The sequence below is a fragment of the Accipiter gentilis genome, chromosome 5 (genome assembly GCF_929443795.1).
Source record: "Accipiter gentilis chromosome 5, bAccGen1.1, whole genome shotgun sequence".
Taxonomy (NCBI): Eukaryota; Metazoa; Chordata; class Aves; order Accipitriformes; family Accipitridae; genus Astur; species Astur gentilis.
In genome coordinates, this window is record NC_064884.1 from 25,341,489 (window position 1) to 25,355,971 (window position 14,483).

General features: G+C 48.1%; 1 protein-coding gene across 3 annotated transcripts in view; it reads left to right on the top strand.

The window, feature by feature from the left end:
• The first annotated feature begins 946 nt into the window (after positions 1-946).
• Positions 947-14,483, top strand: part of MYB (MYB proto-oncogene, transcription factor) — a 29,316-nt gene continuing 15,779 nt past the window's right edge. The window contains exons 1-10 of one of the 3 annotated variants that reach the window (XM_049799876.1): positions 971-1,078; positions 5,010-5,127; positions 6,747-6,818; positions 7,478-7,570; positions 7,985-8,205; positions 9,725-9,959; positions 10,795-10,875; positions 11,277-11,381; positions 12,699-12,956; positions 14,013-14,378. In XM_049799876.1, coding sequence (XP_049655833.1) covers positions 1,056-1,078; positions 5,010-5,127; positions 6,747-6,818; positions 7,478-7,570; positions 7,985-8,205; positions 9,725-9,959; positions 10,795-10,875; positions 11,277-11,381; positions 12,699-12,956; positions 14,013-14,378 — 1,572 coding nt within the window. In that variant the 5' untranslated portion in view covers positions 971-1,055. Of the gene's footprint in view, positions 1,079-5,009; positions 5,128-6,746; positions 6,819-7,477; positions 7,571-7,984; positions 8,206-9,724; positions 9,960-10,794; positions 10,876-11,276; positions 11,382-12,698; positions 12,957-14,012; positions 14,379-14,483 lie in introns of all 3 variants that reach the window. The other 2 variants (XM_049799875.1, XM_049799874.1) reach the window with 2 other exon arrangements.

Consider the following 14,483-nt stretch of genomic DNA (forward strand, 5'->3'; position numbering starts at 1 on the left):
CATTGATGAGCCGCGGGCCTTTGAGGAAAGGGCGATTGCGCCGAAACCGCTGCAAAGCCCCGATTTTTCAAGCAGCAGCGCAGCCTGGGAACTTTGCATGTTTCGCCATTTTTCACATCCTGACTCATTTCTGTATCAGAAAACGTGTTCTCTGGAGCTCATCGGACACCCGCCGCCTCTCCCGCCGCGGCGGCGGCGGCGGCGGCCGCCGGCACCATCCACCCCCTGGCAGCAGCAAGGGGAACTAGAGCAAAAATCCCCCGCGGCGCGGCAACCGCAGTCAGGCACCGGGCAGCTCCCGGCCCCCCCCGCCCCGAGTCCCCCCGCAGTCCCCTTCACTTTATATTTCCAGCAGGGGGGGGGGTGGGTGGGCTGCTGGCCCCCGAAGGGCTGCTGCCGCTGCAGCCCGCACGCCACCCGGGCAGCAGAGCAGGTGCACCCGCGAAGGGCCACCCCCCTTCCCCCCCTCGCCGTCGGCGGGAGGCACCTACGTGGCCCGGCGGCGGTCGCCGAGACCCCCCCGGGGGTGGCCGCGCCGCCCCAGGACGGGACTCCCCTTCCCCACCCGCCGTGCACCGTGACGGGGGGGGGGGGGTAGCCCCCCCCGCTCCGACGGCTTCATCCTTGAGCGCCTCACGCCGCGGGAGTGGGGGGGAGGGGGGGGCTGCGGCCGCGCCGTCGAGGGGCCGCGGCGCGGGGGGTGTCCCGCCGTGGCGGGGCGGGGCGGGGCGGGAGGGCCCCGTCGGGCGCGCGGGCCCCGGTCCGCCCGCCCCGCGCCCCGCCGCCGCGGCACGGGCCCGCCGCGCGGCGCCAGGCGCCTGCGCACTGCAGGGGCGCCAGATTTGGCGGGAGGGGGAGTGTCCAAGGGCCCTTTGTTTGATGGCATCTCTGTTTACAGAGTTTACTCTTTAATCTCAACCTGTTTCCTCCTCCTCCTCCCGCGGCTCCTCGGCACTCCCGTGCGCGGCGGCGGAGCGCCTGGGCGCAGCCCGGCAGCAGGGCGCGGCGGCGGGCGCGGGCTCCCCCGTCCTCCTCCCCCAGCGGCCGGTGCGAGGATGGCCCGGAGACCCCGGCACAGGTAACCCGCTGTCTGCGGGCGGGGGGCGGCCGGCCCCGCTCCGCGCCGCGCCTGTCAGACGGGGCGCGGGGCGGGGGAGAGGGAAGGCAGCGGCGGGAGAAGGGCTTGCTCGGCGGAGGGGGCGGCGGGCGGGCGACCCCCCCGTCCGTCCGTCCGTCCGTCCGTCCTCCGCGCACCTGGGCTACTCCGCCCCCGGCCCCGGAGCGAAGCGTCCCCCTCCTCCGGAGGCGCCGGGGCAGCGGCAGCCCAGCGGGACGCACCGCAGAGCCGCCGCTGACGGGGCGCCCGGGCCCCGCGCCGCACGCCTGCCGGCCGCCGCGGCGGGGCCGGGGTGGGGTGGGGGGGACACGGACCGGGGCTCGCTGCCCGCAGGGGCCAGCGCGGAGCCCGGCGGGGCTGCGCGCCCCGCAGCTGCACGGCAGGACGATGCCGGGCTGGCTCGGCGGCGGCAGGTAGCGTGTCCCGTCTCATTCATTCATTCATTCCCGGCGGGGTGGGACGGCAGGTGGGCGGCGGGCGCGGGGGCTGGGCTCGCTCCCTCGTCTCTTTTTTTTTTTTTTTTTTTTTTTTTTTTTTTTAATTTATTCCTGCAGCGGCGGCCCCTTTCCCCTCGGGAGCGCGGCTCTCCCCGGCGGGGGGGAGTTCCGCCCTGCGGGGCTTGGCTTTTTCCCCGCACACGCCGCTCGGCACATGCCGGAGCGCGGCAGCGCGGGCGGGGGGCTGCGGGGGGGCTGCGGGCCCGACGGGGCGCTCGGCCGGAGCTGTCACCCGTGCCCGGCCGCCCGCCGCGCTCCCGGGAGAGGGCGATCCCCGCCGTGCCGCGGCCGGGACCGGCGGCGCCCGGGGGACGGCGGGCTGGACGGGACGGGACGGGACGGGACGGGACGGGATGGGGCGGCAGCGCCGCGTGGCCGCGTCCGTGCCGCCGCTGCCGGGCGGGCGCGCAGAGCGGGGTTGTTGTCTAATTAGTCGGGGACGGCGAGTCGGACACGTGGAGGCTTTTTTCTCTTTCTCTTTTTAGCCCGGCATCCTCCCCTCTTCCCCTCCCCTTTCGCGGGGCTGTGACAGAGGAGAAAGTCGCAGCCCTGCCTTTCCCTGGCCCGGCTGCCGGCCGCGTCCCCCGCGGGACCGGGGACCTGGGGGCGGGGGGGCTCTTTTTAAGGAAGAGCGGCTTGCGGTGCGGGAGGCTGCGGCGGGGCCGCTGGGCGAGCGCCGGGCTGTACTTGCAGCGTCGGAGCGGGGCTGTCGCTGGGGCTGGCGGTGAATCACCCGGCCCGTCTCTCCCGAGAGAGGGGACAGCCGCCGCCTGCCTCGCGGGCGCCTCCCGCAGGGACGCGGCGCTCCGCCGCCCCGGGCTCGGCCGGCGGCCCCGCCACGGCGGCGCGGGCTGCGGGGGCGGCGCGGCGGCAGCGGGCGCGGGCGCGGGCGCGGGCTCTGCCGCGGGCGCGGGCTCTGCCCCGCGGGGCTGGTGCCCGAATTCCTTCAATCACGGTAGCAGCAGCGAGTCATTTCCTCTCCACCCCCTCTTTTTTCTTTTTCTTTTTTTTTTTTTTTTTCTCTCCGTCGCTCCTTTTTGTTTGGTTTTGGGTTTTTTTTTTTTTGTCCCTCCCTTTCCCCGTGTATCGTTGCACAAGCCGGTTGCCCGGGCGAAACGCGGCGCGCTGCTGCCGGGGCAGCGCTGAAGCGGGGGCGGGCGCGGGGCTCCAACCCCCTGCCCCGGCCGGGCGGAGCGCCGTGCCGTGCCGTGCCGCGCCGTGCCGTGCCGCGCCGTGCCGCGCCGCTCGGGGGTGGGCTTCGGGGCTGCGGCCGGAGGTGCGAAATAATAAAAAGTTTTAGAGGAGCGCTGAGGGCCCTGCTGGCTAAAGCAGCTGCCGAACGTCCCGAAATCCCGGGGCCCTTTTCTCCTGCTGGAGAGCCCAGGTAATACAGCGGGTTCGCTCAGTTCTGCGGTGCCAGCAAGGCCCCGGTTATTTAAATAAACCGGTTACATTACTGGCACCGCACTGAAGTAATTTTAACCTGTTCGCCGCTGCTGTTCTGCTGCCGTTGCGGAGGAGCGGCGTCTCTCCGCTGTGCCCGAAGCGTGTCACCGCGCAGGAAGCGTCACTGATGGATGCATACCTGGTGCTTTTACCCTCTGCGAAACTCATTTTCGAAATGATACTTGGAAATCGAGCCACAAAACTTCCTTTGGCATACGAGCAGTCGCACAGCTGTCTGTGTGTCACTTAGAAAAGTGAATCTACTCTGTGAGCGGCGGCAGGGGAAGGAGCCAGCTGCTGCTGGAGCGTGCGAGCTTCGCTCGGGCGGGCTGCCCCGCTGAAGCCCGGGAGGCTCCGGGTGCGCGCTCGCCTTGGCGTGCAAGAGCGGGAGCTTCGGTCAGTGCTGACCCCGGACGGTTAGGTGGGCCGGGGAGCGGGGAGCGAGCCGTGGGGCCAGGCGGGCTGTAGGACTGCGGCACCGTGGGGGCGAGCGGAGGGGGGGCAGCGATGGGCTGGGTGGGCGCGTCAGGGGCCACCCGGCAGAGGCTGGGGGAAGGCCACGCGCGCCACAGCAAGCAGGCTTACAAGTAGCATCGTTTTCATGGCACATGCCGCAGGCCAGAAAACAGGGTTGGAGATGTATGGTGTGATTAGCCCAGCGTACTTTAAAAGAATATATGTTTAACAGATTGCGTTGTGGAGACGTTTGCGTCCTGACTAACAGTCGCTGCGCTTCACTGGAGCTTCGTTTAAGAAGTGGTCTCCTCAAAACAGGCTAACGGGATAAACAATGCCTGATTATCTTATTACAAAGTAACTTTATTTTAATGTCTTAGTCATACCTTAACCTACCATAGCATACCATACTATCAGATCTATCGCAGTTTTTAGCCTCGGAGCATGACATTGTCTCCTTTCTAGCACTTGTGGTTATCATCTCTGAGCTGAAGTGTCAGAACTGCTGCTCCTATCTTAAAAGCTGGAAATAAAATACTGCCCACCAGAAAGACAGCTCTTGTTACAAAGCACTCTCTTTTAGTTTTAGTTAACTGAGTTAACTGGGTAGAGCAAGTGCTGTTTGTGAAGAGAGTAATAGAGACCTTTTTACCCATAGACAGCCTCTGGGGAAATCCCTTAGTCATGAATTAGGTGAGAAGCAGAGGATTTCAAAAACAGTATTTTTTGTATTTAGAAGTGGAATAGAGGTAATCAAGTCATAAGTTAGAGAAATGGAGGATATAAAAGGGTCCAATCATTCCTTTGCTAGTTGCAGGATATTAAATATACTTGTCCTTAGCCATTGTCTGTCCAGACCCATACATGGCAGGCACATTTTACCATTAGAGCTTATTGCATGTTAACGCTACCACTTTACTGGGTTTACTTAATTAGAGAAACTTTTGCCTTCACATATAAGGTCCATAACTATATTCTCAAACAAGGTTATTATTGGTTAACTTTTTATATTTATACACAGTCTGTTTTATTTGGGAATGATATAGCTATCTGGTCTATTAAACATACAAAACCACTAATATTTTTCAGACTGTACAGCACGAGTTAAAGATTTTGAACATGCGCTTGTGTAATGGACACAGCCTCTAGTTCTCTTTATTGTCCCAAACATTGTATTTTAATTTGAAGCCTTCATTGGTTGAAAGTTTGCCAAGTGTGTAATTCACCACTGATCTAACATTAAGAGCAGGTCTAAACATGCACAGTAATACGAAGGTTGCCAGCCCTTTGCTTGTATCTGTGGATACCAAAAACAGCAGAACCAGTTCAGAATACTAGAACAACATAATGCAGAACAAAATCTTGTTGTGCAAGTTTTAAAACTTTTATCTGTGTAACCTTTGTAAGGATCGTAGTGGGGTTTTTGTGCTTTGTAATTAAGTAGCTCAAGTCCTCATGTTCCACTCTGTGTCTCCCTGTGTTTCCTTCTGCAGTATATATAGTAGTGACGATGATGAAGAAGATGTTGAGATGTATGATCATGATTATGATGGTCTGCTTCCTAAGACTGGAAAACGTCACTTAGGAAAAACCAGGTGGACCCGTGAAGAGGTAAATCCAAATTCATTCATCTGCTGCATGTAAAAAGACAGAGAGCATGGATCCCATTATTCTCGGAGTTGCTTGTCTGCAAACTAACTTCAGTGACAGTCCCATGTATATGAATGAGGACAATGTTTTCAACCCATTGGCTATATTCAGCGTTTTATTTAACTTTGAGGGTCATTCTTATCTTTTAAATAAAATGTATTAACACCATTTTTTTTATGTCCACCAAGGTCTACATTACAGGTACGTGAGTCTCTGTGTAATCCTGTTGGAGGAACAGATTCAGAGTCACCTGCAGCAATGCTTGATTGTTACTGCTGCCTCTTTTTGTTTGAGAACAGTTGCTATGCGAGAACTAACGTGTGTTCAGTGTCCCACAGCAGCAAACAACTGTGGCAGAAACTGCTGCAGTCCTTTTGTGCCATTTGAAATTTGCACCTTAATTGCAGCGTTATGATTCTGAGTGGAAATAAATTAAAAGCTGGAAGAAAGAAATCCAGCAGTACCAAGATTGAGCATTCAAGATGTATTTTGCTTTTGAAGGTCAGAATGTGTTTCAGTCAGGATACCCTTGTGTTGACTTTCTGGGTAAATTGTGGTTATCAAACTCCTTTGCCAGGTGGATATCCTGTGGCATTTAACTGGTTTGAGTTTATTGTAAAATACATTAAGACAGTTCTTAAGTGATGTTTTGTCTTTCTCCTCTCTAACAATGTATATTGATATATAAACAGTGGCAGGTCACCTCCTGCAAGCATGTTTGGTTTTGTTTTTTTAAATTGTAGTCTGCTTTTACAGAGGTGGATGTGGTTGTGATGTGGCCTGGGAGGAAGGGATGGCCGTGGAGCCCAATGGCCACTTTCCTGTCACGTGAACTGGGAGTGTACTGGGAGGCTCTAACCGGGGAAGGGGAGGGTTGCTCCCATCCTCTTATCTCTTGGGGCAGTTCTCGCTTGTTTTACACTATCAAGATCTTTCCCAGTACATGAGATTGGGTTTTTTTGTCTTTAGGGTCTCTATTTCTGGCCTTATCATTAAAAATACTGGGCCAAATTTCTTGCTATTGCAAGTATGCAAAACTCCCTCACAGTGATCAGGAGCAAAAAGGAGCTAGTAGTTTTATTGTGCTTTCATCATACAAGGGTAGGCAACGAGCAAATTACTGGAACTTCCATTACGTTCAAGACATATAAAGCTTAAGGCTGTGGTTTCCAGAGGTCCCCAGACAGCTGGGTGCCTGAGTGTTACTGAATTTCATTGTTATTCTGATGCCTGGCATCTAAACGTCCATGCCCTCCTGTAAATCCAGTACAATAATAACAGTTACATTGCTTTGAGCAGTAAAATGAGAATGTATAATTCGAGTCAAAGAACAGCACAGAAGAAGTCAGTTTTTCTCCTGCAGCACAGTAAAGAACCTACCAAAATCCACAGGAGTAGAAAAAATGTCCTGATTTAGGCAATTAAAAGTATGAGAAGACTACAGACCACCTCCCCTTGCACTCAGGAAGCAGAAATAGATGCATAAAAAGCTTAGAAAGACACAATCTTTTTAAAATGTATTTCATTTGCATTATAAGAGATTGTGATATTAATTATGTCTGGTTTTTTTAATGATTCAGGATGAGAAACTGAAGAAGCTTGTGGAGCAGAATGGCACAGAAGATTGGAAAGTCATTGCCAATTTCCTTCCTGTAAGTGGATATTGGTTTCTGTTTCCACTTCTAGTGACAACCCTTTATCAGAGGTTTCCAAGTAAGGGAGAGGGGAGTGGTTGCTTTATAGTTAGGTTTTTGCAGGAGATATAAAACCTCCACAGATGGAGACCTCAGAAATTTAGTTAGAATATTGTGGAAACCCTTACCTTTAATTTTCCTTTCACTTCTCAGAAAGGGTTGGAAAAAATCAAACAAGCAAAAATGGGGGGTGGCGTCATGTTGCACAGTAGATGGTCAATGTGACACTGAAACAAAATGCCTCAGTGCAGAGAAAAAGTAGCTTTGATGAATTTTAACGATGGTTTAGAAGATAATTGTTTTGTGAACACTTTGGCTGTTGTAGAAATAATGCCTGTGAAAACATGACAGCTATTGTGTAGATGGTGAAGATTCAGTTTGTGTAGTTTTGGTGATACAGTCCTCACTGCAGAAACGATGGAAATCTTACCTAGTTCAGTGAGCAAACTGATAGCTGAGCACTTCTTCTCAGACCTACTGTATCACTCCATATTGCTTAGTAGTTATAGCTGGCAGTGAAATATGTTGGGAACAAGTGTACCTAGGTAAGAGCATAATCACTGTATGTTCATCTTCTCTAAAGAATGATCTACTTTGCATGTTTTACTTTTCACTAGAATCGGACAGATGTTCAGTGCCAGCACCGATGGCAGAAGGTACTAAACCCAGAACTTATTAAAGGTCCATGGACTAAAGAGGAGGATCAAAGGGTAATCAGTTTTCCTTTCCGTCTGATTAATGCCTTACTAGTGGATTTCATGAGTTGGGGCAAAACTCCTAGAGACTTCGGTGGTCTCAACACTAATATGGCCAGAGGCAGACTGATCCTATCAGTATCAATGCCTAGTATTTGTGTAGTGTTTTCTAAGTTTTCTACTCAAATTAATTAATGTTGCTTTACAACACTGTAAAGCAGAATTGCAGTCTAGAAATGCCTTAACTATTTAGCAGATTTTTCCTTTTGGGTAAAAGTATAAATGGGAAGTGGGGAACCTAAACTGTGTGTTAGTTTTACCATGGCAGTTTTGAGAAACATTGTTGAAAATATTGCTCCGCCACAGAAAAATTTCATTGATTCATTATGCATCGTTAAATACAGGCAGTTTTTATGTCCTTCTTTGAAGGTAATAGAACTCGTGCAGAAATACGGTCCAAAGCGCTGGTCTGTCATTGCTAAGCATTTGAAGGGAAGGATTGGAAAACAGTGCAGGGAGAGGTGGCACAACCATTTGAATCCAGAAGTGAAGAAAACCTCCTGGACAGAAGAGGAAGATAGAATTATTTACCAGGCACACAAGAGGCTGGGAAACAGATGGGCAGAAATTGCAAAGTTGCTGCCTGGACGGTAATGACATGTACCTTTAGCTCTTAAGTAGGAAAAAAGGAAAAAGCTGCAGTTCTGAGCAGTCCATTTCAGTTGCCTCAGGCTGCACTTTATAAATCAAAAAATTTTGGAATCAAAACCTGGAAAGCCAGTGACATCGATGTGCATTTTTCTCAGTGGGGAACTGTGCTGTTTGGTCAGTACATGGAACAGTATGCTATTTTTACATGCTTTTAATGCTTGCCGAAGGTAAAAAAACCCAGTAACTAGAGCAAGAACATAACAGTTTCCTAAATGTCTGTGCAGTCTTATTTGTGCTTGCAATAACTGTCAAAATTTAAATTGACTTAACAGGGAAGGATCAGGCTCTGCAAGTGGAACATAATTTACATTCAGCTAAGGGTATATCTTCAACATGAAATCCAGTCTGTTTATTCAAAAAGTTTTAAGAGAAGCCTGCTTCAACATTTGTAATTGTTCCTGAATTGTCCAGATTATTTTGACCTGTTAAAAATCCGTGTATAAAACAGGAGAAACTGACTTCCTCAAACTCTGGTCCTGGAAATACTTGTCTCCTTGAAAGCTTATGCACAGCTTGCATATAATGTCAGAGATTCAGTGTCTTACTCACTCTGCAGTAAAAGTGACTGAAGATAAAGTGTAGTCAAGCAAATAATGTAAGCAAGGGAGAGGTTTCCCTTCCCATTTTTATTCCTGCTATTTGGTGAAACATCTTCAAGATCTAAATACAGTGCCTAAGATCATGGTAGCCCTTTAAGCAGGCATTCCCTAGGCTGCTTTTACCTTCTAGAAGAAAACAAGAAAGGAATTACCCCTTGGAAAGTTTTTGTAGCTTCCACACATCCGTGATACTGTGTGGTGGTGATGTTTTTCAAATAGAGGAGCTGTTCCTAAGCATACTTTTAAAGTCTCCCAGACTTGATAAGTTTGCTTTATTCTGACTCATGTATGTGAGAATTTGAATCTCAGTTTTTCTGCAGCTAAGAAAATTCCCAACAGCTTTGTTTACTGAATTTGTGTGTATAGCATGATGTTGTCATTGTCTAGATGGCCAGTTGGAAAGTTGCTTGGAAGTTACTCTTTTCACAGCTATTGTCCACAGTCTTTCTTTCCAGCAGTGAGATACAATAAAACTCCACTGTAACATTAAGACTTAGGAAGATGATGTTGGCAGTCCTTCAGGGTAGCCTCAAAGGGTTGTTAGCCTTTGCTGTCACCTCACTTCATGGGAATGAGGTGAAGCTGCAGTTACTAATTTCTTACAGTTTGAGGACCTAAGACTTAGAGATTTCTTTGAAAAGTACATAAACAACCACAGCCCATTTGTCTTTTCCCTTACCTTTTATACTGAGCATCTTTCCTGAGAAGTTGAGATTTGTAAAGATAGGGGCAGGAGGAAGGTCAGAGGACAGCTCAAGCTTTAAACAGAAATGCCAACAGCAGTTTCCTGCCTATTAATCTGCCTGAATTGGAAACGCTCATTTTTAAAACTCCTCAAACATATGTGTTTCTCTTGCAGAACTGATAATGCTATCAAGAACCACTGGAATTCCACCATGCGCCGAAAGGTTGAGCAGGAGGGCTACCTGCAGGAGTCCTCCAAAGCCTGTCACTCCTCAGCAGCTGCTGGCTTTCAGAAGAGCAACCACTTGATGGCCTTTGCTCACAACCCACCTTCTGCACAGCTGCCAGTAGCCGGCCAGCCCCCGCTGAGCAGTGACTACCCCTACTACCACATCTCTGAGCCACAAAACGTAAGCACCTGAAAATGTGGTTTGTTTTTTTTTTTTTTGTTTTGTTTGTTTTGCTTTGTTGAATAGGTGGGTGCAATTTAGCCATACCTGATTTCAGGAAGCACGAAGGGTTTTCTCCCAGTCTTGGTGGACTTGGGTGTGTTTGATGTGAGGTGAGGACTTCCTTGACTTTGACTTCATTCAATGATGAGAATATTTACGTTTCAAACTGATTGCCTACATTCAGGTGGTGGAATTGGGTTCGGCATTTTTAACGTCTTGTGAGCAGTGAACATGTTTCCAGTACTGTTTCTTACAGTGGTGAATATTACGTTTGTCAAAAATCAGTTGAATCTGGTTAATTCTGTGTTCTATGTCAAAATCTCCCACGTTCCCTTCAGTAATATTCTGTTTGTCGGTTGCCTGTTTGAACCAAGCAAACAAGCATTGTTTTTAATCTGATTCCTTTTCTATTAATGATTAATAATGAAACAGGCTGCTGCTTCAGAGAGTTACACTGTCGAGTTTTAGACAATAAGAAATTGCATCTTTTGCATTTTCACTTCAGTTTAGAAAAGTCTTACAAATGCATCTATAAATTGTTCATCTTTTCTCATTCAGGAAGGGTAGATATGTCATATATGAATTTTCTTTCTTCCTCTGTAATGCTCACTGTCATATTCCCAAAAACCTGTTTACTTCTTTTGTAAACATTGTTGGGTTTTTTGCTATTTCATTTCCATAGATTGTAAATATTAAGTAACTAAAACCAAAGTATGTTTAACACAAATTCACAATGCAGGCAGACAATATGATAGAAATAATAACTTTTAGTGTCTTTTGCTTTTCGGCCTAGGTCCCTGGTCAGATCCCATATCCAGTAGCACTGCATGTAAATATTGTCAATGTTCCTCAGCCAGCTGCTGCAGCTATTCAGGTAGATAACTTGAACCTCATTTCAAAAGTCAATTTGTTACACATTTGATAAGTCAAAATGCAGACATCATACATTAAGGAAACATTTTAATGTAATAAGTGTGGTGAAGAGAGAAAATGGGGAAGGTGGGGGAGTTCTAACATGGCTAATAATTGCATCTTCTGAAGTGGGTTTAAAACAAAGTTGTTGACATCTGGTATAATAGCTTCCACTTTCTCCATTTCAAATGTCTGTACTGAAATTCAGCAGGGACTTTGGTAGTGGAAAACACAATTGACGTTTGTTTCATCTTTGAGTCTTAATTTGGCTGTTATAACCACAGGACGGCAAGCCATAAGCATTTTAGTTGCTACATCCTATCAGACCTTTATCTTTTCTTTTCCCTTAACTCTTAATTTCAGAGACACTATAATGATGAAGACCCTGAGAAAGAAAAACGAATAAAGGAATTAGAGTTGCTACTAATGTCGACTGAGAATGAACTGAAAGGGCAGCAGGCATTACCAGTAAGATTGTCACTGTGTGCTTGGATGGAGGGATAGCAGCATTACCCCAGTGCTTGTCTTTTTAACTTTTTACTCCCCCTCTGCCTTCGATACTAATCAAGGCTCTATATTTCCGTTTTAAAAGGATGAAACATAGCACATATATAATCTGTATTTGCTTCATAAGTTCTTTTATTCAAAAAGAAAAGCAAACAATTTGCAGGTATTTTACTTTGCAAAGTGGGAGCAGGGCTGAGCTCTGTAACGTGATGTAATATTGGAAACAAGATTGTACCAAAATGAAAAATCCCACAGATCTTAAATCAGTGGGATCTGCATTTCTGAAAAGTGTGCAATGGTTCATGTGATGAAAATGTAGTGCCTGTACATTAGATTTTTCCTCTCTGTTGTATTCCTTCCTTCAGCTGTGTTTTATACACTTTGTAAGTTTCAGACTTGGTGCATGTTTGACAGTTTGTTTTACTTCTCTGAATAATGTTAGATTCTTCATAACTGCATGTGTGGAGCAAATGCTGGCTATTACTGAATTCTCACACTTTGTGGTATATGCCATTGGATGTTAATGCGTGAAAACCCTTATGTAATTACTTAACACCATCACCAAAGCCAAGAATCCCCAAATCATTTTTGAAGATAGGTGATAGCCAGCAGATTCTTTTTTTGGGTAATATTTAAATTAATAATAAAACAACTGCATGCATGATACGTTAGTTTGGCCACTTTTTAACTTTAGTTAATGTTTTGCAATTTCTTCTGTTGCATGATCACACTGGAAAGAAACTTCTGTTAATTTGTTCTTCTGCTTTCCTAACCACGTTGATTTGACAGCCTCTTCATTGCATTGGTGTAAGCTGTAGCATTAGACAGGGATAGAAGAAGAAAAGGAGATAAGCAAACAAAAGCAACTCTAACTCTTAAACCCTTTAGCTTTCTACAGTGCTGAGCGCTCAGTAGGGAAATCCTGCCGTTTCTTGCTTCTCACAGAAAATGACTTGCAGACACTTTTTGAGCTTTTGGAGTAACACAGTATGAGTTGATAATGTGTTAGTAATGATATATGTTCATAATCCTGGAAGTAAATTATGAGGTAACTTTGGGATAACAAACACAATGCCAATATTACTTAAAAAGAGATCTTGCGCTGATGAAAGGAAACATCTTGACAATTGTTTCATAGGCATAAGCTTTTAGATGATGATGCAACTACTTTTATCTTTCCTCCAGTGGCATCTGACACCTTGTGCAATTTCATTGCTAAGTTCCTTCTGCCTTCCCCCCCCCCCCCCTTTTTCTTTTGTTTTTTTCTTCTTCCTTTAGACCCAGAACCACACATCAAACTACCCTGGCTGGCACAGCACCACAATTGCTGACAGTACCAGGACCAGTGGTGACAATGCACCTGTTTCCTGTTTGGGGGAACATCACCACTGTACTCCATCTCCACCGGTGGATCACGGTTGCTTACCTGAGGAAAGTGCATCCCCTGCACGGTGCATGATTGTTCACCAGAGCAACATCCTGGATAATGTTAAGAATCTCTTAGAATTTGCAGAAACACTCCAGTTAATAGACTCCGTAAGTAGACTTGCCGCCTCAGGTGGATTCGTGCGTGGTCAAGGAGTAAGGGGAGAGGAGCCGGGACAGTCCTAAATGTGGTGGGGTTTTTTTTCCGAGTAACTTCTAATTGCTACAAGATCTGAAGCTTAGCTTCTGACAGAACAAAATGTGGCGTCTCATAAATGAAGCCCTGGAGTGTGAATGCATATGCTTTTTGTGGGTGTCTCCCTTTCCTGCTACATCGTGGTATGGGAGTGTGGTTGTTAGCAAACTGCACAACAGGAGCTTGAAATGGTCTCTCGATATTAAGTCTCCTTAAAATAAAATCAGAGACACTGTGACAGATTTTAAACAACGAAATGATACTTATATTTGAAGTGACACATGCTGTAGGTTTATGTGTGGCTGCTCATGTATCTGCATCATTTTCTAAAAGTTTTTGTTGTGGTTTTAACAGCTGCTTCTCAAAGTTTAAGGAGCTTGCCCTGGCCTATGTGAAGAACTGGAAACAGGCATTTTAAATGCCAAGTAGCTGACTGACATTGACATGAGCCTTTTCTCATTCTGGTCTCTGGGATACTACGTGTAACAGAAGTGGCACGTTAAAATACCTTTGTTGGTGGCACCTTCCTTTAGCAGCAGAGGTGTCTGCTTCATGCAGCGTCACGTCCTATTCAGCACGTCCAGAGCAGGCGTGCAGGTTAGGAGGAGACCAGTCTTGGTTTAGAGCCCTAGGCGCGCAATTTTTGGTAGTGAAAAGCACTGTCTTCATACTAAGCAGAAAACCCTGGGCAAGTAGGTAGTAAGGACATCATTTGACTCATTGTTTCTTTAGGGACTCAGTTTCCAGCAACGCCACTAGGATGTTAGACAGTTTGATGTGATCAAGGTATATATTGAAAACACAAATAAGTGTTCACAGTTTTACTACTCAAATAAACAGGGTCAAGCCAAATTGAACTGGGAAAGACTTCGTTGTTGTTGGTTACGGGCTGTTGGTTATCCTAGCGCTGTATTTTCATGAGGTGGCACTATATACTGTCTTATAGCTCCGTGCCTCCCACATTGTTTCAGGATCCTTCATCATGGGGTGATCTCAGCAGTTTTGAATTCTTTGAAGACACAGACACTTCGGCTAGCAAAGCTCCCTCAGGCAAAGTCGCGCAGCTTCAGCAAAGAGGGGCCAGTGCTTGTAGACCTCAAGGACAGCCCATCACAAACTTGAGCAGAATCATGTCGAGTCAGGGCTCTCCTGGCTCACCAAAGTCCTTGTCTGCCTCACAGGGCAGCGCGGCTCCGTGGGTCCTTCTTCGCAAAAGGAGAGGGCACTCCAGCCCCTTAGCCAGTGGCCACGGTAGCACCTTGGTCCTAGCTGACGTCAGCAGCTCAACTCCTCCTAAGCGCTCCCCTGTCAAAAGCCTGCCCTTCTCTCCCTCGCAGGTAGATCAAGACTTCTGCACAGATGTTACTAATTCTCAAAAGTCACCCCAGCCTTAACAATTTAGAAACTAATCCTTTGGAACAAATGACTAATTACCGTTGCGC